Source organism: Callorhinus ursinus, unplaced genomic scaffold (assembly GCF_003265705.2).
Source record: "Callorhinus ursinus isolate GAN/ISIS: 27379988/994484 unplaced genomic scaffold, GSC_fseal_2.0 scaffold8, whole genome shotgun sequence".
Classification (NCBI taxonomy): Eukaryota; Metazoa; Chordata; class Mammalia; order Carnivora; family Otariidae; genus Callorhinus; species Callorhinus ursinus.
In genome coordinates this window covers 33,943,881-33,969,220 of record NW_027397070.1, presented here as the reverse complement: position 1 = coordinate 33,969,220, position 25,340 = coordinate 33,943,881, and the positions used below count along the sequence as shown (strand labels likewise).

General features: G+C 36.6%; 1 protein-coding gene across 3 annotated transcripts in view; it reads right to left on the bottom strand.

Annotated features, from left to right (window-relative positions):
* The window catches only part of PCNX4 (pecanex 4), a 36,104-nt gene extending 28,233 nt beyond the window's left edge, over window positions 1-7,871 (bottom strand). For 2 of the 3 annotated variants that reach the window (XM_025869933.2, XM_025869934.2), the window contains exons 1-2: window positions 7,423-7,871; window positions 1,108-1,852 (exon numbers count right to left, since the gene is read on the bottom strand). In XM_025869933.2, the coding sequence (XP_025725718.1) occupies window positions 1,108-1,805 (698 nt within the window). In that variant the 5' untranslated portion in view covers window positions 1,806-1,852; window positions 7,423-7,871. Of the gene's footprint in view, window positions 1-101; window positions 1,853-7,422 lie in introns of those variants that run through there. The other variant, XM_073895304.1, reaches the window with a different exon arrangement.
* Window positions 7,872-25,340: the final 17,469 nt, after the last annotated feature.

The window sequence follows — 25,340 nt, the reverse complement described above, 5'->3', positions numbered from 1 at the left end:
CCGTATTTCTAGCATGCACCTCAAAACTCTTCCAGCCTTTATCCATTACCCAATTTCAAAGCCACTTCCACATTTTTAGGTATCTTATAGGAGCAACCCACCTCTTGGTATCAAAATCTACCTTAATCAGCTTGGGCTGCCATAATAAAATACCAGACTGGGTGGCTGATACAACAGAAATTATTCTGGAGGCTGGAAGTCCAAGATCAGTGTGCCAGCATGGTCAGGTTCTGCTGAGAACTCTCTTCCTGGTTTGCAGATAGCACCCTTCTCACTGTATCCTCATATTGTGGAGAAAGGGAGAGATCAAGCTCTCTTCTTGAAAGAGCACTAATCCCATCAGATCAGGGTCCCACCCTCATTTTCCTAATTACCTCCCAAAGATCCCATCTCCAAACACCAGCACACTGGGGTATGGGCTTTAACATATGAATTTGAGGGGGGACATGAATATTCAGTTCATTACATGCCTATACATTTCTACCTGGACACGAACCAGGTGTGAAAGAGAAAGCTGTAATCTACAGAAACAGAGAAATAAAAGTCAGATTTAGAAAAGGTGAGCAAAGGGGGTTATCCAACAATTTTGTAAACAGTTTGGTAAACAATTTTGTTTAAAAACTCTATTTTCTAGTTTTCTACTATAGCAAATCAAAAAAATTAATATTCCTTCTATATAGTTACTACAAAATTAGAAATGTTATTCATCTTAAATTCACTCAATCTGTACATAATATTTATGTGTATAAATTTCAAATTCTTCATTAGACCCTCATAGGAAAGTTCCATCTCTTTTCATAGGTCTCAGCCAGGCTAGCTTATAGATTCATAGCTTGTTATTGAAAGTGAAACACAGAATTGAAGTTTTGCTTATTTATCTTACCTTATAAAGGATTTTCTTTTTACTCTTCAATAAGGTTTAATTACTGCTTTAGTATAAATGTTTAATAGAGAGCCTAAGAGATTAATCATCAGAACAACCTATCATCCAATGCTTTGGTCTTGATGACTTTCAATTCATAGATTCATTTTTTTAATACTAAGGAGAACTCATACTATGAATGCTTAAAAATAAAGCAAGTTATAAAGTATCAGATAGCTTATTACCTGTGTGCAAGATCTACAGAAACAAAGGAAAAAATATAAAGAGGTCTCATAAGAGGAGTGATTTCGTAAGTATCCTGGGGTTGGAAAGTCGCAGTCTCTGCGGCTGTGTTTACAATTAATGAGTATTCTCCGATACATAATGTCATCCATCCAAAGGTGAACAGTGGAACAGTGCCTCCTGTACTGCCATACAGCAGGGATATTCTCTTCGGGAGCAGATACCAGGTTCCAAGACCACACATTAACCCAGCAAGAAAAGAATGAAGAACTGTATTGGCTATATATTTCTTGCCAGGAATTAGAAATTTGATAGTCTCAGTACCAGCACAACTTGTAAAGTCATGTTCATCTTCCTCTGTTAAGATATCTGTGGTTAGCATTCTTTCTACTGTCACTGATTTGTTTCTGGCATATAAACTTGTGAACTGGATGATAAATGCAGCGAAAAGCATTAGTCCTCCTGAAAGTGCTGCTGTGTAATAGTCTTCCAAAATGCCCAACTGATACAAGAGTGTTCCTAGTCCACCCCAAACCCATGGCATCAGAAAAAGGATAACTTGATTAACATATATGTAAGGAGGGGCGCAATAGCCTAATTTGAAACGAGGGCCTCCAAGAACAGTCTGCGGAAAGCGCTTCAGAAAGAAGTCCTGTTTGTAATCATTCAGCAGAGGCACATCTGGACTCATCCTTCTCATTCAGGATTATTCTGAAAGTCACATCCTCTTCTGTAACACAGCAGTCTCTAAGAAAAAGAAAAAAGTCATTACTTGACAATATCATACTTAAAAGATGGCGGGGGGGCACATTTCTATTTTTCTCTCCTTAATTCCTTCAAGGGCAGGGTTTAGAACTTCACGTCTCTACCTCCTCCCCATTGCCTGATGCACACATGGCACTAAACAAATAGTTGTGAAGTTGTTTTTTACTTGAAAAAGAATCATATTAATTATTACCTAGAACTTAATATTTAGGATTAGATCTTAAATTAACTAACATTTTTAGATTTTAAAGTCAAAGAAAAGTTCAAAAAGCCAGTGCTCTCAACTCAAATCTGCCAGTGGTTTAACTAATTGTTTCCTAAGTTTTTGATGTTTGTCTTTAAACTTTTCCTCTATTATAAGGGTCAGCAAAATTTTTCTATAGGGGCTGAAGAGTAAATATTTTAGACTTTGTGGACCATATGATCTCAGCTACAATGATTCAATTCTGCTGTCATAGCAGAAAAGCAGCCACAGATAATACATAAATAAATGAATAGTAGGAGTAATTGTGTTCCAGTAAAGCTTTATGGTATTTTTACCTGTACCTGTGGGCCAGATTCAGCCTGTGGGCCATAGCTGGCCAAACCCTGCTCTATAAGATGAGGACATTTTCTTTAATTCCCTTGACTTGGAATGAAAATAGAAGTGGAAAAAGAAATAGAAAACTTAGGGGGGTGGGGGGATGGGTTAGCTTGGTGATGGGTATTAAAGAGGGCACATTCTGCATGGAGCACTGGGTGTTATGCACAAACAATGAATCATGGAACACTACATCAAAAACTAATGATGTAATGTATGGTGATTAACATAACAATAAAAATTATTAAAAAAATAAATCTCTAAAAAATAAAAAAATAAAAAAATAGAAAACTTAGTCACATCATTTAGTAATTACAGTAAACTTAGGATTTTCTGAGAATTTAAAAGTCAAATCCTGCTAAAATAGTAACATTTCAATAAAAAGCCACTGGCAGCTCAATATATAGTAGAAAGAACAATAAACTGGAAATCAAAAGACTCCAGGTGTCTGCCTAAATGCTTATTATTAGCTATGTTACCATAAGCAAACCACTTTCTGATTCAATTTTTACTTTCCCTGTTATCAGTTTCCAAAATCTACCCAAACCAGGAAAACATGAAACAATAATAGGACCTGTATGTGCTGTAGTCTAGATTATTTCCATTTAAGGGCTACAAAATCTAAGTATTGGGGGGCCAGGCTGGCTCAGTCAGTAGAGCATGTGACTCTTGATCTCAGAGTCATGAGCTCGAGCCCCACTTTGGGTGTAGAGATTACTTTAAAAAAATAAAATATTTTTTAAAAATCTAAGTATCAAGGGGCACCTGGGTGGCTCAGTCGTTAAGCGTCTGCCTTCGGCTCGGGTCATGATCCAAGGGTCCTGGGATCGAGTCCCACATCGGGCTCCCTGCTCTGCGGGAAGCCTGCTTTTTCCCTCTCCCACTCCCCCTGCTTGTGTTCCCTCTTGCTGTGTCTCCCTGTCAAATAAATAAATAAAATCTTTAAAAAAAAATCTAAATATCAGATAACATAGATTCTCTTCTCTTCAACTTTTCCTTTTCCTGGGATATACTCAGTAGTTTATTCTGAAAACGCATTTGCCTGACACAAGATAGCTAACAAAGTATTACTCAGGGATCATATATTGGGCTGGAAAAGAAAAACTAAGTTTAAAGCTATCTTCATAAAGCAAGACACAAAGGCCAATGAAATAGAGAACCCAGAAATAAATCCTCACATGTATGGTAAAATATTTGACAAGGGTACCAAGACCATTCAATGGGGAAAGGATGGTCTTTGCAATAAATGGTGCCAGGAAAACTGAGTATCCATATGCAAAAGAATGAAATTAGACCCTTAACATCAAACACAAAAATTAACTCAAAATGTCTAAGGTAAGACCTAAAACAATAAAGCTCTTAGAAGAAAACATAGGACAAAAGCTTCCAATACTGGATTTGGCAGTGACTTCTTGGATATGACACCAAAGGTACAGGTTACAAAAGGAAAACAAATTAGACTTCATGAAAATTTAAAAATTGTGTGCATCAAAGACACTATCAACAGAGTGAAAAGGCAACTCACAGAATGGGAGAAAATATCTGCATATTGTATATCTATCTGATAAGGGATTGCTATCCATAATATACAGAGAACTCCCAAGACTTAACAACAAAACAAACAAAACAATTCAAAAATTGGCAAAGGACTCGAATAGACATTTCTCCAAAGAAGATATACAAATGGCAATAAACACATGAAAAGATGCTCACCACCACTAATCATTAGAGAAATGCAAATCAAAACTGTAACAAAATACCACTTCACACCTATGTGGATGGCTACTATCAGAAAAACAGAAAACAAGTATTGGTGAGGATGTGGAAAACTGGAACCCTTGTGTACTGTTGGTGGAAATATCAAATGGTATAACTGTTGTGGAAAACAGTATGGTGGTTCCTCAAAAAATTAAAAATCAGATTACTGTATGATCTAGGTTTTTTTTATTTCTGGCTATATACACCAAAGAACTGAAAGCAGGGTATCAAAGATATTTGTAATTCATGTTCACAGCAACATTATTCACAATAACAAAAACATGGAAGCAACCCAAATGTCCACCAAAGGATGTATGGATAAGCAAAATGTGGTATATACATACAATGGATATTTTTTCAACCTTAAAAAAGAAGGAAATCCTGCAATATGCTATAACATGGATGAACCTTAAGGAACTTATGCTAAGCAAAATAACTTAGTCACAATAAGACAAATACGCATAATTTCACTAAGACAAGGTACTTAGAGTTGTCAAAATCATAGAAGGTTGAATGGTGGTTGCCATGGGCTGAGGAAAGAGAATGGGAGTTACTGTGTAATGGGCATAATGTTTCATAAGATGAAAAGAGTCACAGGGATGAATGATGGTGATGACTGCACAACAATGTGAATGTATTTAATACCACTGAACTATATGCTTAAAAATGGTTAAGACAGTAAACATTATATGTATTTTACCAAACACGCATAAATTTAAAGCCATCTTAAGTCTTTCTTTTCTTTTTTTCCCTCCCTTCCTCCCTCCCTCCCTTCCTTCCTGTTCTTTCTTCAGTTTAAAACAGTCTTCCTACAAGTCAGTTCTACCCAACCAATATCAGTCCTAGAGAGAGCTTCCAGGCATCACGAAAGGTTTGGGGGTCACCATTAAGAAATACTACCTTAGAGCATATCTTGTTACACTGTTAGGGTAAACACCATTTTTTATCTTCCGGCCATTGGTCTTAGTTCTACACAGAACAAGTCATAGGTTTTACTTAACATGAGAGCCTTGCAAGTACTGTGTATTTTACATAGAACGTTTTGATACCTCTTCAAATTACCAAATAATCTCTAGAATTCTCAGCCCCATGCCCTACAAACACATCTTGTCCTTTTCCTTATGGGTGCTTCTGCTCATGCCCTCTCCTTTGCCTAGGGTGTCCTTTCTTCCCTTTCCTAATTGGTATTCTTGGTCAACTTTCAAGATTGAGTCTAATTCTTTCTGAAAATTCCCAGAACACTCTCTTCTCTCTGCATATCAAACATTGCTTGTTCAAACTACTCATCTTGTAACATTAATCAACATAGGGCATTTCTTATATTGTTCACCTCTTCACGTGTTATTTTTTTTCATATGTATGTCTTTTCTCTACCAATAAGTTATTTGTGGGCAGGGGCCAAATCTTGAGACACTTCCAATTCTCCATAATATTTAGTAAAATACCTTGGCATAGAGAAGAATATAATACATTAATGGTAGAGCTTAAATAAGATGATTAAAATTAAAAGAAAACATTAAACGCTGCTGTTTAAAAGGGAAGTTGGGAGTATTTACTGTTTTTGAAAACCTCTTCCTGCATATCCTGCCCCACTCAAAACAGTAAACTCATAAACTCTTTATTCCTAATTTTTAAATGTTTAGAAAATATTTTAAGTTATTTTAAATATGGAATAAATAACAGCATTTATTGATAGTATTACTGGCTCAGAGAAGACTTTTGCCTAGAGCAGTATGTCCCAAAGCAAAATAGGAACAGGATGGGCCTGAGGGAGAAACATGGCTGGGTTTCTGTAACAGAAAAGGAGATGGTTAGAGAATTTTAACAAGTCAGAAATCCAATTTTAATTTGCTCCCTGTATTATGCTACATTTTAACTTCCTTCACTATCAGGAAGGAGAAGCTAGTTCATACTAGGAGAGAAAAGCAGAGATAAAATAGCAAGTACAAGAGTCAAAATGAGGCAAGTGTAATTGATAAAAAAGTGAAAGCACATCGAGAAGTATGAAGAGAATGTTCATACTTGAATTCCCTCAAGATACCTTAGAAGCATGTGGGAGGGCACTTAGATGGTGATTTGAATTATTTTAATGTGATATTAAAAGAAAGGCTGAAGGATACAGAATTATTTGCCTTCTATAATGTTTCTTAAAAGGGGGTCCATGGTCAAAGAAGTTTGAGAAATAACACACTAGACTGTCATCTTGAAGAGTCACAGTGGCTATCAGCAAACTGAAGACTTTGAGACATCGTTGAAGTTAAAAAAAACAACACTACTGTAAACCTGCTTAAAATGTATCATCTGGATTTTCCAAACTTACTTGAACAGGGAGCCCATCTTTCCCACAATATCTAGTAACAGTTCATGTATATAGTGTTCTTTTTAAACTACTTTGAGAAATATTGGCCTGAGCTTCAATTACAATTTTAAAAATTTAGCTAAACCAAGGAGAATTAAAAAGATACACCAATCAAGTAGGAATGTCATAAACAAAGGTACACAAGGAAAAAAGATTATGAGGGCAATCTGACAAGTAGCGAGAATATCAGATTCCTGAAAAGGTTATTTCTAGTATGGTATTTTCTAACATTTTAAGGATAAAAGAGGATTATAGCACAGATACTAGAAATTAGAGCAAAAATTATGATAAACTGGTACTGTGTGATTTTTAATTTAATTACAGATCCTGGAATATTTAAAAAATATTTTCTTTATAGGAAGCAGCACTTAACATTTAACTTAACACTTAACATTGGTCCTTGACAGTTGTGAAGAGAGGCAGCAGATGGGGGGGTAAAGTTATTCATGTTCAGGGGGCCAGAAGTTGACCAAGTTGGGGCAAACGCGGTTTAGTTGGAGGTAAGGAAAGAGTACAGTACTATCTAAGGGATGCAATTTGTGTACTTTATTGGGGTAACAAGGACATCACTAAATCAAGACTCAATGGACCGTTTTCCATTTCGCAAGCGTCTCTTAGAAACAAAATGATGTAATTCAACAAGCTAAATCAGTCTTTTGAAAGTTAAAGTCACATTGGATTGATTCCTCTAGCCAGAGTTAACCTTCCGTCTAAAATGCAATAAACTTGAAGGTTTTATAACGAAGAACGAGAAATCTGTGGCAATTAAAACTGCCAGAACAACGTGGCTCTGCATAGGCTTTGAAATTTAGGTGACCAAGACGTCCCCAGGTGGGTGTCAGGGAAGGAACGTACCTCGAGTCACCCGAGGGAAGAGGCGATGCGAAGGAATCCCGGGAACTGCATTTTTGCAGGTAAACCCGGGTTGGGCGATCCCGCCCGGAGGCTGCCTGCGACCCGAACGCAGAGGCAGAGAGGCGCTAGTGGCCAGGTAACCAGCTCACCGCGATCGCGCCTGAGCCTTCTCCGCGTTTCCATGGCTAACGTCAACTCTAGCGGGCGCCTCCGCCGCGGAACCGAAATCTCGCTCGGGGGCGGTTCGGGCGCTCGGCTCGCCCCGCCCCTCAGCTTGTGCTCGCCCTGGGGCGCTTCCCTACCCGCCCGCTAGGAGAGGCGGAGGTGGGGAAGAGGCGCGCTTTGTTCACTCCAGGCGTGGGCCCACGCTCCCCTGATTAGGGGTCGTGGGAGTCTCTCCCGCTCTGGCCTCGCCTTGGGCCTCCACCGAGGCGAGAGGGGAGGATCTCAGCAAGCTCTGAACTTTCACCCAGGGCCGCGCCCCTACGCAAGAGCGCCGTTTCCCTGGTGACGTGACGTGGCCGAGGGAGTGGGTAGTGCTTTCTGGCAGATTGACATGCGGCCGCCATTTCGCGAGCTTTGGCTTGCGGGTGGTCTGACTGAAGTCTTAGGAGTGTAGTGTGACTCCAACCGCTCGCGGTCTCGCTAGTTCCCTTAACTATATCCGCACTTTGGCCATCACCACCCAGCACACCCACGGTAATAAGTGCTTTTAAGTAATACTTGCAATCTTCGGCTTGGAAGATTTGGAACTGAATATACGTGCTAGCTATTGCCCTTTATTGCATATTTTTTTCTCCCTTAGGAGATTTTTAAATGCAAGGAACCACAATGTCCATCATTGAATCATGGTACTAAGAAGGTATTTGTTTATTAATAAAATAAGGCAAAGTCCACGTATCCTAATTGGGAGGAAAAAAAGAAAAAGCCGTGGCGGACTGTTAATATTTAGAGGCAATTTAAGGTCGGGGAATCTCTATGGGATGGCCACAGAGTCCCAGTTTTGCTAGTCTAAAGTTAGACGCCCACCGCCTCCATTTTCCATGAAGTTTGATTTCTTCCTCATGGTCTGGACGTCTTTCAGATTGCTAGTTGGAAGTCCACAAGGCGGCCCCTTAGAGCGTTAAATTGGTAATTGGTCTCAAATGATTTAGAGGCTATTTAAAGGGAACTCCGAAGCCAATTTGTCAGTATTAAGGTACTTGTGTTTCCCTAAGTGATTGACACTCTAGCAATTCTGCATACTTGGGACTCCTGAGTGCTCAAGGACTGTCTTGTTTGGATCTCCTTACCTCAAGACTATAAATGCGGCCTTTTTTGTTTGTTTTCTGGCTTTACTGGAAATGATGGCTTAGTTCTTAAGCATCTAGGTTTTCAGGCCATAAGAGGAAAACTTTTTGTGTGTTAATATTAAAAGAAAGCCAAAGCTTAGATAGATAAATACTACTCCATTCAGAGGGAAAATGTGGTTTATTGTTAAGTATGTGGAAGAAAACCTTGTGCAGTTTCAATGACGTACATATACTTCGAAGACACAATTAGTGGGTAAAACCTTTCATAGTTCGGTCTGATGAGGAAATGGACTCTTACTGTTTCCCATACTTTGGGGGAAGACATAACCTTAGTCGTCATGGGTCAGGGTACCACATTGAGCATCTTTGAGGCATCTGCAATTGCTAGGAAGTCAGTGTAGCGTGGTTAAGAGTAGAGGCTCTGGAGTCAGGAAGTCCTAAGTTGTTGGAACCCTGACATCACAGCTCACTACCTGTGTGATATAGGGGTTACCTAATCTTCCTGGTGCTCAGTTTCCAAATCTTATAAAATAGGGTTAATAATGGAGACAAAATTTATCCTGCATGGAGTTGGGTAGGTTGGATTAAATAACTGTAGATCGCTTAGGCACAGCTTAAGTGCTTAGAATGAGCTATTCTCTTCATGTAGAGAGGCTGTATTTTTGTCACCCTAAATTACGTATAATTCAATCAGAATTAATATTTTTATTGTTGTAATACCTGCTGTAGATATTTGGTTGTTAAATTTTTCTTTTTTTCCAGTATGTTTGTTACTTTGCATTTGGAATAAAATTAGTAAAGCTTATGGTGCAAGGCCTTTGGTTACTTGTACATAAAAAGTATTCATTCAGTGTTTATTGAAATAGTGGATGATGTTTGCCAGGAACCACACCTATTTGCTGCAGATACAAAGTCAAATAACACATGATCCCTATCATCAAGGAATTTACCAAAATATAATGAGAGACTAACCAGCACATAAGTAATTACAGAGTATGTGATAAAGAGGCCCTGGAGTCATAGAAACACAGAAGTGGGACATACGAGTCATTCTAGGGAAATTCAGGATGGCTGCAATGGAGGTATAAAAAAATAAGTACAAGTTAGATGGATGAAGATGCAGGAGAAAAGGTATTTCAGAATGGGGACCACAATTCATTCACTTAGCAAATATTTAGAGCATAAGTCAGATACCTATGAGCCCTATTTAATTTTAACCTTATGGAGGTAGCTTATTGTTATTCTCATTTCAAATACAAGGAATCTGGAGCTTCAGAAAAGTAGAATAAATGAGATTTGGAATTGAGCCTATATCTGTATGTCTTCAAGATCCATATTTTTTCTGTTAACCTTGCTGGTTGACATAAAATGAAACATTACCAAAAATCTGGAGCTGCTTCATTAGCCAGAGAAAATGTTTACCCAGCCATTATCACAGCATACATGTTTTTGTGTAATGGTATTGCCCATTTTCAAGTTAGTCCTCTTGCCAAAAAGTAAAAAACAAAAGAATCCAAAGTTATAAAACCCTCACTCTGCCCCATTGCCCACAGGCCACTGATTAGAGGACTCTGAAAATAATGCAGAGCTGCAGCACGGGGTAAGATGATTTAAAGTGGAAAAGTGGCTTCACGGAATTTGAAAGCTGAACTTCCAGGGCAAGGCAATAGAAAAGCTAAAATTTGGTAAAGATTTGGATTAGGGTGGGGAATGGGAGGGGGTGGGGGTGAGGAGACCAAAGAAAAAGATGAGCCTAAGTTTCAAGCTGTATGACCACAACGTTTGAGGTACCCTTAAAATAAGCATAGGAGGAAGAATAGGTTTGGAAAGATAAACCACTTTGAGACATTATGTGTTTTAAGGGCTTGTGGGATATGTCCAGTTGCAGATATAGGATTGGACCTTGGGAGAGACAGGTCAAGACATAGAGATTTGGAAGTATTCTACATTTTAAAAAAAGTTATTTGAAATCATGAGATTAAAAGAGAATGCCAGAGTTTGGATATTAGTGAACATGAAGAAAACCATTGGGAGAGAAAAAAGGGACTATAAAATGAGATGATCAGTGTTTTACATGGCTTGTTGAAATTCATCTAATTTCTTTATGTCACAAAACATATGCATATAAATGTATATAAAGACCATGTGAATGGGCATGTGGTGGGTAGCAATTTTAGTATGTTCACAGGCATATGGGTTGGGTGACATTGAGTTATGAGGATATTAAAGACAGAGAGTAGGGTATTATGGTAAGTGAAATAAGTCAGAGAAAGACAAATACCACATGATTTCATTTATATGTGAAATAAGTGAAACAGACCGATAAATACAGAGAACAAATTGATGGTTGCCAGAGTGGAGGGGGATGGCAGGATGGGCAAAATGGGTGAAAGATAGTGAGAGATTCAGGCTTCCAGTCAGGGAATGAGTAAGTCACAGGGATAAAAGGTACAGCATAGGGAATATAGTCAATGGTATTGTTATAAGACAGTACGGTGACAGGTGGTAGCTGCACATATAGTGATCATAGTATAACTTATAAACTTGTCCAGTCTCTTTGTTGTACACCTGAAACTAATGTAACATTGTGTATCAACTATACTTCAATAAAATAAAGACAAGGAGTGACCAATTGTTAATTATGAAGTTTCACATTGAAACTTCCTTTAATATAGAAAACAATTTCATACTAGGTAAACATTCATAAATAGGACGATAAAATAAATGATGTATAATGTAATCTTAGCTTGCCATTAATTAGTTTTAAACTTTGTTGTAATGTATATTTTAAATTACAATTCTGAAAAGTTTTTTTTCTTTTTTTAAAGATTTTATTCATTTATTTGACAGAGAGAGAGAGAGCACAAGTAGGCAGAGGCAGCAGGCAGAGGGAGAGAGAGAAGCAGGCTCTCCGCTGAGCAGGGAGCCTGACTCAGGGCTCAATCCCAGGACCTTGGGATCATGACCTGAGCCAGAGGCATCTGCTTAACCGACTGAACCACCCAGGCACCCCTACAATTCCAAAAAGTTTATATTAATTTCTGATGAGTGTAGGGTGAAAAGGATAGAATTTCTCAGATTTTGGTTTTAAGAATTTTTTAATTTTCTTGTGTAGTTCTTAAATTTCATTATTATTTCACATCAATAACTTCACAGATTAGATTTTTAATTTTAGGAGTGTTTTAGTTAATATTATTCTAGAAAGTTGTCACCACTGGAAACTTATTTTAGGTATTTGTTTAGAAAGAGCATAGTAGGGCGCCTGGGTGGCTCAGTTGGTTAAGCGTCTGCCTTCGACTCAGGTCATGATCCCAGGGTCCTGGGATTGAGCTCCGCGTCGGGCTCCCTGCTCCCTGCTCCGTGGGAAGCCTGCTTCTCCCTCTCCCTCTGCCTGCTGCTCTGCCTCTCTGTGTCTCTGTCAAATAAATAAATAAAATCTTAAAAATAAAATAAAAAAAATAAAAGAGCACAGTAGAATTATTGATAGAATGAAAAACATTAAGTTGGAATATTTAAAATTAAGAGTTTATGAATATAACCTTCATTGAAAGGTCAAACTCTAAATATCCACATGCATATTCACAATTTGACTCTTTACAAAAATTAAGGTACACATAGATCTGCATTACTTACAACAGTTCCCCCTTATTTTGGCACACGTAAATAAGAGCTGACTGTGCAGATGAGATTACATAGTCTTTATTCCCAGTGTCCTACACTAAGATTGGAACATAAATTAACCTCTTCTATTACAACTGTTACCAAGGATATGTCTTAGTATTACTAATTTCTAAAGCTAGGGCTCAAGTTTTTAGATGTCCTTTTCCTGGCATTTACCTGCTAACTTCTTTATTTATAAATGTACCAACTGTTTAGGATCATGTGAACATTATATTTACTTTCCTTTAGAATGAATATATAAGGAAGTGCAATGAACAAATTGCCTGATAAAATTTTTGTTTGAAATTGTAACTGAATATGTTTTTTTGGGGGGTAAGGTAGAGAGGGAGTTTAGTGTAATTTGTCTGAAGGTAGAGGAAAGTTTATATATCCTCTCAAAATCTTTGCAGACTCAAGATACTATTGCTGTTGAATGGAAAAGTCCTGGTTAGAATGGTTAGAATGACTTCCTACAGCTTACATTGTGATGCCCTCTTTAGGTTAATATATTTAAAAATACGAAAACTGGAGGTTATTCAAATAAATATTTGAGGGAAATTAAACCACCTTTAGCAAAAAAAAAACAAAACAAAACACAAAAACCTTGTACATAAACTATATCAACAACAAAATTTATACATAAAATATAAATAACAACAATACCAACAATAATCAATGTTGGTGGGATAGTAGATTGCAGGTACACTTTGAAACTTAGCTTGGCTCTGCAGTTCCCTTTGACAGAGAAATTTCATCTCTAGAAATATACTTTACAGATATCCCACCTTTACAGATTTCTCACCTAAGTATGCAACGATATTGTACAAAGATGTACTTACATTGTAGCAAAACGCAAAACATTCTTCATTAGAGAACAGGTTAAATAAGTTAGTAAGGAATACCTACATGTATTGCTATGCAAACATGTCTAAAGTAAAAAATTTAAATTTACAATTTGTATAATTTAAAAGTTATAGTATGATCTTATGTTAAAACCTAGATGTATGCATGAGCATGCTTTGTATATGTTTATTTTTGAAGGATACATAAAGAACTATGATAGAAGTTAACCTCTAGAAGTTAATTGGGGTTTGATGGGAAGGGGAACTTTTACTTTTTATGTTACTCTTTTGTGCTGTTAGTGTATTTTTAACAATATGTATTGCTTTTATAATCTTCAAATATAAAATTACATGCAAAATTAAACTGGCAATCAAAAATATCTCTACACCCTGCCCCCCCTCTACATCAAGCCACTTATGTAATCAGAAAAGTGGCATAGTGGATTTTTGTTTTTATAATAGTACCTTTATCCAGAAAACGATTAGAATACATAGTTGCTAGCTTCTGTGAGTAAATGATTACAATATTGATGCTTTCACAGGGAGAGAAATGCTGTTATTTTTAAATGTTATATTACAGTTGAAAATTACAATAAGTTATTTGGCATATCAGTACATTTTGAGCTCTGGTAATCAGAGAGTGTTTAGAATCTGGACCACTCCAGTAATATATCTGTAGGAATCCTTAAAGTGAGTTCATTTTATACTAAATGAGAGCCTTTGCTGAATTTATATATACATTCTCAAGATTATTAGGAGTTCTTTGTAATGTTGCATATAAAATTTTAATTTTTAGTAAATATGTAAATTTTACATGTATTTTATTTATACAGACATGTAAAGCTATTTGTACATATAGAAAGAGTATATGTTATATATAACAAAATATATGGGAATCCTATTGAATGAGCAATAACTAAATGTTAATGGAAGTAATTTTCATATGTGGCTTGCCTTTAGCAATATAATTTTATTTTTTTTGTAAGATTTTATTTTTAAATAATATTTACGCCCAACATGGGGCTTGAACTCACAACCCCAAGATCAAGAGTCTCACGCTCCACCAACTGAGCCAGCCAGGTGCCCCTAGCAATATAATTATAAAGTACAACAATTTTAGGGGACGCTTAGGTGGCTCAGTCAGTTGAGCAACCAACTCTTCGGCTCAGGTCATGATCTCGGAGTCATGAGCTGGAGCCCCACATTGGTCTCTATACTGGGCATGGGGCCTGCTTAAGATTCTCTCTCTCCCTTTCCTGCTGCCCCAACCCGCCCCACCCTCTCTCTCTAAAAAAAATAATAATAATAAAGTACAACAATTTTTAATAAAACTTATTCCAGTAATTATACAAATTTTTTTTACCACAGCTGCTTTTTAGGCTTATAGTTTAAATGAAAACCAATGTATAGAAATGAATATTAGAATAATTATTAATCCTACTGAATTAAATTTCTGTTATGTATGAATTTCAAGCCAAATATTGGATTCATGTTTTTACATAGAAATTTTCCTCCTAAAAGACTTTGGAATTAGAAAACGTATATAACAACAAAGAGCAGCATACAAGAAAGAGATGTATTAACTTGTGGAAGCAACCGTGTATTAAGAAACAAACGGGAGGTGAGTGCGGGGATGGGTTAAATAGGTGATGCAGCTTAAAGAGGGCACTTGCGTTGAGCACTGGGTATGTAAGTGTTGAATCACTACATTCTGCACCTGAAACGAGTATTACACTGTATGTTAACTGGAATTTAAATAAAAACTTAAAAAAAAAAGAAAAAACTATGGATCATTTTTGTGGTTTTATATAAAACTGGCCTATGGATTTTTTTTCCCTGTGAATCTTCTCCCTTACAACTTTTTCTCTTGGCAACAATAATGAATAAAATTTTAGAGACAAGCTTTTTTTATGGGCACATAGGGCCTGTCTAACACATGTAATAAAATATTCATGTTCTCTGCTGAAAAAATCAAATAAAAATATTTTTATTCTGAAGGGCCCAGTTAGTGTAGAGGCATACACTTTGAATTCCACAATTCAGTCAGTGTCCCTATGCAACTTGTTCCTCTATCATTTGTATGCCCAAATATACTCTGGGCTAGAACATTGGACATGAAAGCCTAAATGTTATATTCACTTTATAAAAAGACTACCTTTTTAAATCTGTGTCCCTTTTCCCCCAACATTTTCTTTAAAAATATAATGCATCTTAAAAATACTAAACTGAATGTGATGTGGATTCCTCCAGGAAGAATTTTTATTCCTTTTTCTTCTGGTGCACATAGTGAATAATGTTTGCCTTAGGAGAAAGTGAACAAGGAGGGCCCTAAGCTAATTTCCCTTCCTTTTAATTATAGCTTAATATCCCATCCATTACTGCCTCTTCCCAAAGAAAATGACTCATTCTGTTCAGAAACCAAAGCAGTCCTACCTGAGAACACTCTAAAATACTTTGTACTCTTTTCATAATCCCTATTTACTAGATCAATGTTTTCCTCACTCCTTGTCAAAGCATTAACTCACTAAGTGATTTCTTCCTTCTTGGATAAATGGACATGGGAACTTCAGATTACAATGTGGAAATTTAAGAAAACAGTGCTCTTAGTGTGAAGGAAATTCATGCAAATTTTTAAGGTGTGTAAGTTTTCTAAATAATCACACTTTAAACATATGAATGAGCTTTATTTATTGTTAAACAGGCCCTCACGAAACATGATTATCATTGGAAAACTGAATTCCATTGACTTTAGTATTGACCACTTTTCCTGGGACAGTGATTTCTGTCAGGATTAACATTAGGTAATTTGTCACCTTAATCAGAATTCATTAACAATTTAGTTTCTGAGGGCTCTCTCTTTAAGGTCAATTAAATAAAAATGTGAAAGCCAGTATTGTTAAGATTTCTGCTACATAATAGTCAAATTATTTTATGTTTAGCCCCTTTGATTAAAAGTAATGGTCAAAGATGTTGAAGCCCTGGAAGGTGATTTTGAAGACGGAGAAGTGCTGGAGCTACCCAGGCAGCAATCAGAAACAATTAGGAAAAATGTACCAAATGCTTCATTCTTTCTCTAGGCTGCATGACAAATTACATTTAATATTTCAGGCTTGTTGCATTTTAAAAGAAAGGCCTCCAACGAAGTAATTTTCAAGACAACTCCAATCAAAAGATATTGCTTAAAATTTTCTTATTGCCATAGAAATGAAAAGAATGATTGTCTGTGTTGATTAACTTGAAGATTGCTTTGGGAAGAATTTGACAGTTTTGTAACATTCCCATTATAATTTACAACCCTTGAAGAATTGAATACTACACTGAATATCAGGATAGATTAAATCTTCCTTTTTATCTGGTAATTTTATTCTAGTACCCTAACATAAAGAGGGTACCTTATAATGTATATTTTAATACATATATAATTGATTTTTATCATGATTCTTTAAAATTATTCTCAATTAAATCAAACAAAATATATAGTATAATATGTATACCAAAAATATTTGTTGATTCCTATCATGCAAAGTTTTGTCAGTTTTGCAGGTACAAAGATGAAATAGAAACATTATTTAATGTCAAAGAACTCACAGCTTAATGGCTAGAAAATTCACAACAAAAAACAAAATAAGACAAAGAAAACCTACAGCCAATGACATTTTGGTTATGATGAGTTGAGAATGGCTGATACTATTTTGTTTGCTAATACATAAATGCTAAATAGAGATTATATTTACCCAATACCACAAAAGATGGCAAGTCAGGAAAGTGACCCCACAATACTATTTTATGTTTAGAATGAAAGATTATAATTGAGTGAAATTACATTACACCTGGCAATGTATAGGAAAATGTTTACATACCAAGAAAGACCTTTATGCCAGCAAGAAGATTCATTTTTTATGGACCTTGTGATTTGCAGGCCAATGCCTGCGATTTTATTGCCTTTTTTTTTTTAATTTTTTTTATTTGACAGAGAGAGAGAGCGAGAGAGGGAACACAAGCAGGGGGAGTGGGAGAGGGAGAAGCAGGCTTCCCGCGGAGCAGGGAGCCCAGTGCAGGGCTCAATCCCAGGACTCTGGGATCAGGACCCAAGCGCAAGACCCAACCGACTGAGGCACCCAGGTGCCCCAATTTTTATTGCTTTAAAATAGTTTAAGCCAGTCTAAAATGCACTGGCTATCATAAATTAGCAAAAAAATAAGATTCAGTAATGGTGAGGATTCAGTTAAATGGCATTCCCATTTATTCATTCCTGAATTCAATTAGTAAACATGTATTGTGTGTTTACCAGGTGATAGGCAGCTTGTTAGGGAATTAGAGATGCATAGAAGGGTAACTCCCTCCAGCCATGGGTCACTGTGGTGAGACTGCTAGGGTAATACAAATTGTTATGATCCCTTTGGAAATAAATTTAGTGATATTTGTCAACAAATCTATAAAAATGTGTAAACATTTTAACATTGATACCTTCCTATGGAAAGTATTCAATAGAAAAAAAAGGATATATGAGCATATGTGTTTATTGTGTATTTCTAATGATGTAAAATTGGAAGCAACTTGAATGTTCAAAGGTTCAATGATTAAGAAAACAATAGTATTTCCCTTTGGTTGAATATGATACAGACATTAAAATGATAATTTGGGGCATTGTAATGTCATGGAAAATGCTTCGATGTATAATGCAGAAAAAACAAAAATTATATAAAGTATTACTGTTCTATAAAATTATACAAATGAGAAAACTTTTGGATTTTAGAAAATAATAGCTGTATTAGCATGGTTAGATGATCATTTCAGTGTTTGTTATTGAAATGCATATTATTTAAAAATAATAAAACATTTTAATGTATAAAAGTAGTTCTCAACTGAACCCTGAGCATTGCCTGTGGGAATATAAAGTGGTGCAGCTGCTGTGGAAAATGGTATGGTGGCTCCTCAAAAAGTTAAACATAGAATTACCATATAATCCAGAAATTCTACTTCTGGGCATATACTCCAAAGAAGTGAAAGCAGGGACTTGAAGAGGTATTTGTACACCAATGTTCATAGCAGCCTTATTCATAATAGCAGCATTATTCCATAAAAGGTGGCAGCAAACCAACTGTCCATTGATGGATGAATGGATAAGCAAAATGTGGTATGTACATACCATGGAATATTATTCAGCCTTGGAAAGAAATTCTGATACATGCTATGACATGGATGGACTTTGAAGGCATAATGCTAAGAGAAATAAATGAGTAACAAAAAGACAAATCCTGTATGGGTCCATTTATATGAGAGTAATCAGATTCATAGAGACAGAAAATAAAATGGCGGTTGCTAGGGGCTTAGAGAAGGGGGAATAGGGAGTTATTGTTTAATGGGTACAGAGTATCAGTTTTGCAAGGTGAAAAGAGATCTGGGGATAGATGGTGGTGATGGTAACACCACACTTTGAATGTACCTAATACCATTCATCTGTACAATTAAAAATGGTTCAGATGGTAAATTTTATGTGTATTCTACCATATTTGAAAAAACAAAGATTAAAATGGTAAATTTTGAGTTCTGTATATTTTACTACAATAAAAAGTTTTCTTAAGTGGTTGAAGCAATGGATGGATTTCTAGATATGCATCAGAAGTTGAAAAGAGGGCTAGTCAATAGATTTAAAAGCACAGTACAGTGAAAAAATGAAGTGCATAAAGCAGTTGGGAAGAGAATTTTTATTTTATTCTTTTATTTAAATTCAATTAATTAACATATAATGTGTTATTAGTTTCAGAGGTAGAGTGCAGTGATTCATCAGTCTAATATAATACCCAGTGCTCATTATATCATGTGCCCTCCTTAATGTCTATCACTCAGTTACCCCATCCCTCCACCCACCTCCCCTCCAGCAACCCTCAGTTTGTTTCCTACGATTAAGAGTCTCTTATGGTTTGTCTCCCTCTCTGATTTTTGTCTTGTTTTATTTTTCCCTTCCTTCCCTTATGATCCTGTTTTGTTTCTTAAACTCCACATATGAGTGAGATCATATAATAATTGTCTTTCTCTGATTGCCTTATTTTGCTTACCGTAATACTCTAGTTGCATCTGCATTGTTGCAAATGGCAAGCTTTCATTTTTTTGATGGCTGAGTAGTATTCCATTGTGTGTATATATATATATATATATATACCACATCTTCATTATCCATTCATCTGTCGATGGACATCTGGGCTCTTTCCACAGTTTGGCTATTGTGGACATTGCTGCTATAAATATTGGGGTGTAGGTACCCCTTTGGATCACTACATTTGTATCTTTGGTGTAAATACCCAGTACTGCAATTGCTGGGTCATAGGGTAGCTCTATTTTTAACTTTTTGAGGAATCTCCATACTGTTTTCCACAGTGACTGCACCAGCTTGCATTCCCACCAACAGTGTTAAGATCTATGTGTCTGTTTTTGTGCCATTTGAAAAATAATTTTAAGTTGAGTATCACCAAGTTCTATTGTATTATGTTCAAATTTATGATTTGAAATTTGTTCTATTTCATGCTTTTCTAAGCTCATGTATGTTGGTAGTAGCAAAAATATGTAATTGTCAGAGCAAATGAACTTTTAATGTTTGATTGCAATTTTAGAGGTGTAAAGAGATGCTTGTGTTAGAAGTGAGAAACCAGAGGTCCAGAGAAATTAGGATTTAATAGGTAGGTAATGATAAATCTGACTGTAATGGATCCTTTGACTTTTATTACAACATTATTTAAGTTATATACCACCTCATGCAGGCCAGATTGTAATCTTTTTTTTTCTTTAAAGATTTTATTTTTATTTATTTGACAGAGAGACACAGCGAAAGAGGGAACACAAGCAGGGGGAGTGGGAGAGGGAGAAGTAGGCCCTCCACTGAGCAGGGAGCCCGATGCGGGGCTCAATCCCAGGACCCTGGGATCATGACCTGAGCCGAAGGCAGACACTTGACGGCTGAGCCACCCAGGTGCCCCCAGGTTGTAATCTTTAAAAAAAATAACCTTATGAAACATTCAATTATTTCTTTCCTATTAAGAAAGTCTTATAACAAACATGAATTTCCTATGGTATAGCTTTAATCTACGTCTTTTACTCTGGCTTTTGACTTTCTCAAGCAATTAACTTCACAGCTTTTCTTTTCCCAGGCCATAGTTCCTTTGATCCTAAGAGAAGTTGCATTTTCTTTACCTTTAAAACTATCTTTTTTATGAATTGACCAAATATCTTCCTACCCCCATTGTGGGAAGTGGGGGAACTGTATTTCTTCATTACTCTTTAATTGTAGAACTCAAAACAGAAAGGATATATCTTCTATATCTTATGCATTGCACTATGTCAGAACACTTCTGAATGCAAATGACAGCAATTGAATTCCCCAAAAGATGTATTAGCACATGTAATTGGAAGGTCCAAGGGTAGATCTTAAGACTGCATCCAGAGCCTCAAAGACCACTGTCAGGACTTTCTCCACTCTTGGTTTGCATTGCTTTATTTTTCAAATAGATTGTCTCCTAGTGGCAGACAAATGCCTTCAAAGGCTTCACACTCACATCCTCCCAGTTAAGCAATTGCAGTGGAAGAAATAAATCACTCTCTCAATGTCCATATCTCAATTTCAGGTCCTGTGTGCCTACCCCTATCATCGGCAGCCCCAACACTAACATAGAGTTGAGAAGGAGTTTCCCAAAGGAATCTGAAGAAAGAAGGTAGGAGAATTGCCTGGGCAGACAAAAAGAACAACTTCCCCAGTTTACTATACCCATTTTATAGTGAAGCCACTTTAAAAATTCTAAACATCGATGTACCTATTCAACTCCATTAAAATAGTTTTAATTATTTCACATACTGCATATTTGTTGCCTTTTAGTTGCCCAACATTTGAATCCTTTCCTTTTGTTTGCCACTTTGGCAGCCTTAGTGGGAAAGCGGGGTCCCACCTGGAAAGTTGAAAAATACTGATGCTTATTTTAAACTCTGATAACTAAGGTTTTGGTAGGCAGTGTAAGTTTGGCTATCTTCCTGGGCTTTCAGTGTAATCATGGGAAGCAAAGAAGCAGGGATAGTTAGAATTCATTCTGATGGCAGCAGGAACATCCAGGGCCCAGTAGCACCCATGTGGCTGCAAGGCCCTAATTAAATTGGTGCCCTAATTAAATTATTCCTGTGTCATGACATTGCATATAATTATGACCACTCAGCTTTCCATGGAGCTCATTTTATGAACCTGGTTTTCCAGCCTTCCTATTGATTGTGTGAGCTATTCACATTGATAAACTGTTAACTAATCTACAGACCTTAACAGATTTCACCAGTTTTCCCACTCATGTCCTTTTCCTGGTCCAAGATCCAATCCAGAATCCCATATATTACACTTAGTTGTTATGTCTCCTTAGTTTTCTCCAATCTGTTATAGTTCCTCTGTTTTCATTATTCAATGCCCTTGGCCCTTTTGAAGAGTTATTGGCCAGTTACATGTAGAATGCTCCTTAGTTTGGGTCTTTCTGATATTTTCTCATGATCAGTTTATGTATTTTTGGCAAGAGTACCACAGAACTATCAGTGCATCATATCAGGGTATTGATATATCGTATTATTGGTGATGTTAACTCTGATCACTTAACATGGTATTTACCAGGTTTTCCCACTGTAAAGTTACTATTTTTCTATTTGTAGTTAAAATATATTGTGGGAAAATTCTTAGAGGCCATCCTAATATCCTGGTTATACTGCCATCTGTTAATTTTAGTATTCATAGATGATTACCTGTGGTATTTTGCCACAGTCATCAGTATTCTTTACATGTTCCAATGTGTTTTTTCCCCATACCCCCAAGCAATTCTCCAATTCTTAGTAGATTGACTAGGTGTATTACAAATTTAACTCAATTCTGACACTATCTATCTGGAGATAGCATTAGATCCCACATGTTGAGAGTTCAGTCTCACAAGACTGGCCGTATTTCAGACACCAGCCTCAAGTTCAGGTTGTTGCCTGTGCTTCTGACTAATTGGCTGTAAATTGGAGGTTCCCACAACCCTCTTCTCAGATTAGATTAATTTGCTAGGGTGGCTCACAGAACTCAGAGAAACAGTAAACAAACTCAGAGAAATAAGTAAACATATTTACTTATGTTTGCCATTTTATTATAAAAGATATAAAGGATAGAGATGAAGAAGAGGTACATAGAGCAAGGTCCAAAAGTGTCCCTAGTGCAGGAGCTTCTGTCTCTATGAAATTGGGGTGTGCCAACCATCCTGCCATGTGGATTGTGTAACAGCTGGAAGCTCATCATGAAGAGTTGTTACAGGGCTGTAATCTCCAGCTTCTACCCCACTTCCTCTTCCCAGAGGTCATGAGTGGGGCTGAAAGTTCTAACCCTCTAATCACTCCATCTTTCTGGTGACCAGTTCCATCCTGATGCTATCTAGGAGCCCCACTCTTTGTCACCTCATTAACATAAACTCAGGTGTGCTTTAAAGGGGCTCCTTATGAATGACAAAAGATACTCATCACTCAGAAAATTCCAAGGGTTTTAGGAGATTTGTGTCAGAAACCAGGGATAAAGACCGAATAGATTTCTTCTTATGCCACACAGTCTGTTGAGTGCAGGAGAAAATTATGTACTCTGATTAGTAATGAAGATTTGTAAATGTGAACCTGATTAGAAATTCTTTTCATCAGTAAGTTAAAGAAATGGTGGAGATGTTTATGAAAGTTCCAGGAAAAACTGTGTGCAAATGTTAATTTGTGGCATTTTCTACTTCTGCAGAGAAAAGCACAGATGTACAATCCAGTTATCTCTATTTATTTGTGGGGTCAGTATGATTCTTTTTCTTTTTTTAAAAGATTTTATTTATTTATTTGACAGAGAGAGAGACAGCGAGCAGGAACACAAGCAGGGGGAGCAGGAGAGGGAGAAGCAGGCTTCCCGCTGAGCAGGGAGCCCGATGTGGGACTCGATGTGGGACTCCATCCCAGGATCCCGGGATCATGACCTGAGTCGAAGGCAGACGCTTAACGACTGAGCCACCCAGGCGCCCCAGGTCAGTATGATTCTTGATGGGAGCAAGGAACTCCTGTGTTGACTCTTAGTTCTAATCCCACTTTTCTCTTTGTGCAGAATAAACCTGGGTCCATAGCAAAGGATGGGGAAAGCTATGTAAACAACAAAGAGCTAGAACTCCCTAAATCTCCAGCCATCTTATATTTGACAGGAAGATAATAAGCTCCTTTATTTTCTCAATGTAAAAACCTTCCAGGTTGTGATTGCCATAAGTATAATGGATAATTTACTATGGACACATCACACTTGATTACATTATCTGATTATATAGAGCACAAATGCTCTCAAACTTAACATACCCGGACATTTTCCCAAGATAGAGCTAGTCAGACTCAGACCATAAGTTACTTTGCCTTTAATTCTCATGTACTTCATGTGCATGAATTTGGTTGTTTTTGTTTTCATTATAATATCACTTTCAAATTGTGGGGCTCCCATTGCCAGGACAACCAAAAGTAGTCATGAGGCTTTCCCAAAACCTCAATCCTTGGTAGGTAGTATCCTTAGCTTTCTTATTCCTTGGGTTGAAAACATGCAAAACGTTCTTTATTTCTGTTGGGTTTCCCATTTTGTCTAACTTTCCTCAAAGTTTCTATGTATACACTTCTTGAATTTACTAATCAAGCTCATTTTATTTCTACCTACCTTGATAAAAACCAGTCTTTAATACACTAGGTTCCCTTTAGATTTATATAGCTTTACTCAGTATTTTAGACACTAAACTTGTACATGAATTACTTTTTTGTGTTTGGGAAAGACATGAAATCTTCATGTAAGAACTTCTAGATAGGTGAATGAATCACTGTCCCCCAAATTCTAACAAAATAACTAACAACTACAACAGAAACAGTAAAAAATATCACCATCAACAACTACAGAGAAGGACCTAACCATAAACTTTAAATACTGGCTGATGATAAAGGAAACAGAAAAATTCTGGAGCATGGTGTAGGGCTATAGTTAATAAGATTTAATAATGAAGAAAAAGAATTCTTTAGGCTTTCAGTCCAAAATAGTGAATTACCTACAATCGAGGGGAAAAAAAATCCATAGTAGAGTTGGGGGTGGAGTGGGGCTGGGAGCTTAATGAACTGGATGCACAATACTGTAGATTGCTGTGCTGCGCAATTGGTTTGTTGCTTAGTCAAGCACGGTTTTGAAGAGAGTTTTTTCAACCAGGAAAACTGATTTGTGCAAATCATCCACAAAATTCTTGGCTCAGATCACAAATGAAGATTGGTTTAAGGACAGCCTTTTGGGCTGATATTACATCTAAATTCTCTGAAAATTCCTCTGGAAAGACATTCACTAGTAGTTACACAGACATATGGTTTACTTTATTCAATCGTAGAGAAATTTTATCTTTGCAAGTTTGACAAGGAGTAGTCTGGCCCCCTTACCTAGGCTGAAATTAATTTCCAGAAAAACAAGTGATGGCCTGTATGACACTTCTAAATATATGGAGTAAAAGACTAGATTTCAATGTTTACATGATTTCAAACTTTATGAATATGAACTAATTGTGCAGTTGGTTTTTTAAATTATGATAATGAGAATGAATGGTTATACTTATTTATTTAATTTTTTATTTAAATTCAACTAACATATAATGTATTATTAGTTTCAGAGGTAGAGTTCAGTGGTTCATCAGTCTTATATAATACCCAGTGCTCATTACATCATGTGCCCTCCTTAATGTCCATCACCCACTTATGCCATCCCCCCACCCACCTCCCCTCTGGCAACCCTCAGTTTGTTTCTTACGATTAAGAGTCTCTTATGGTTTGTCTCCCTCTCTCATTTTGTCCTTTTTTATTTTTTCCTCTCTTCCCCTATGATCCTCTGGTTCTTAAATTCCACATATGAGTGAGATCATATGATAATTTTCCTTCTCTGATTGATTTATTTCACCTAGCATAATACCCTCTAGTTCCATCCACATCATTGCAAATGGCAAGATTTCATTTTTTTGATGACTGAGTAATATTTCATTGTATGTATATATCACATCTTCTTTATCCATTCATCTGTCCACAATAGCCAAACTATGGAAAGAGCCCA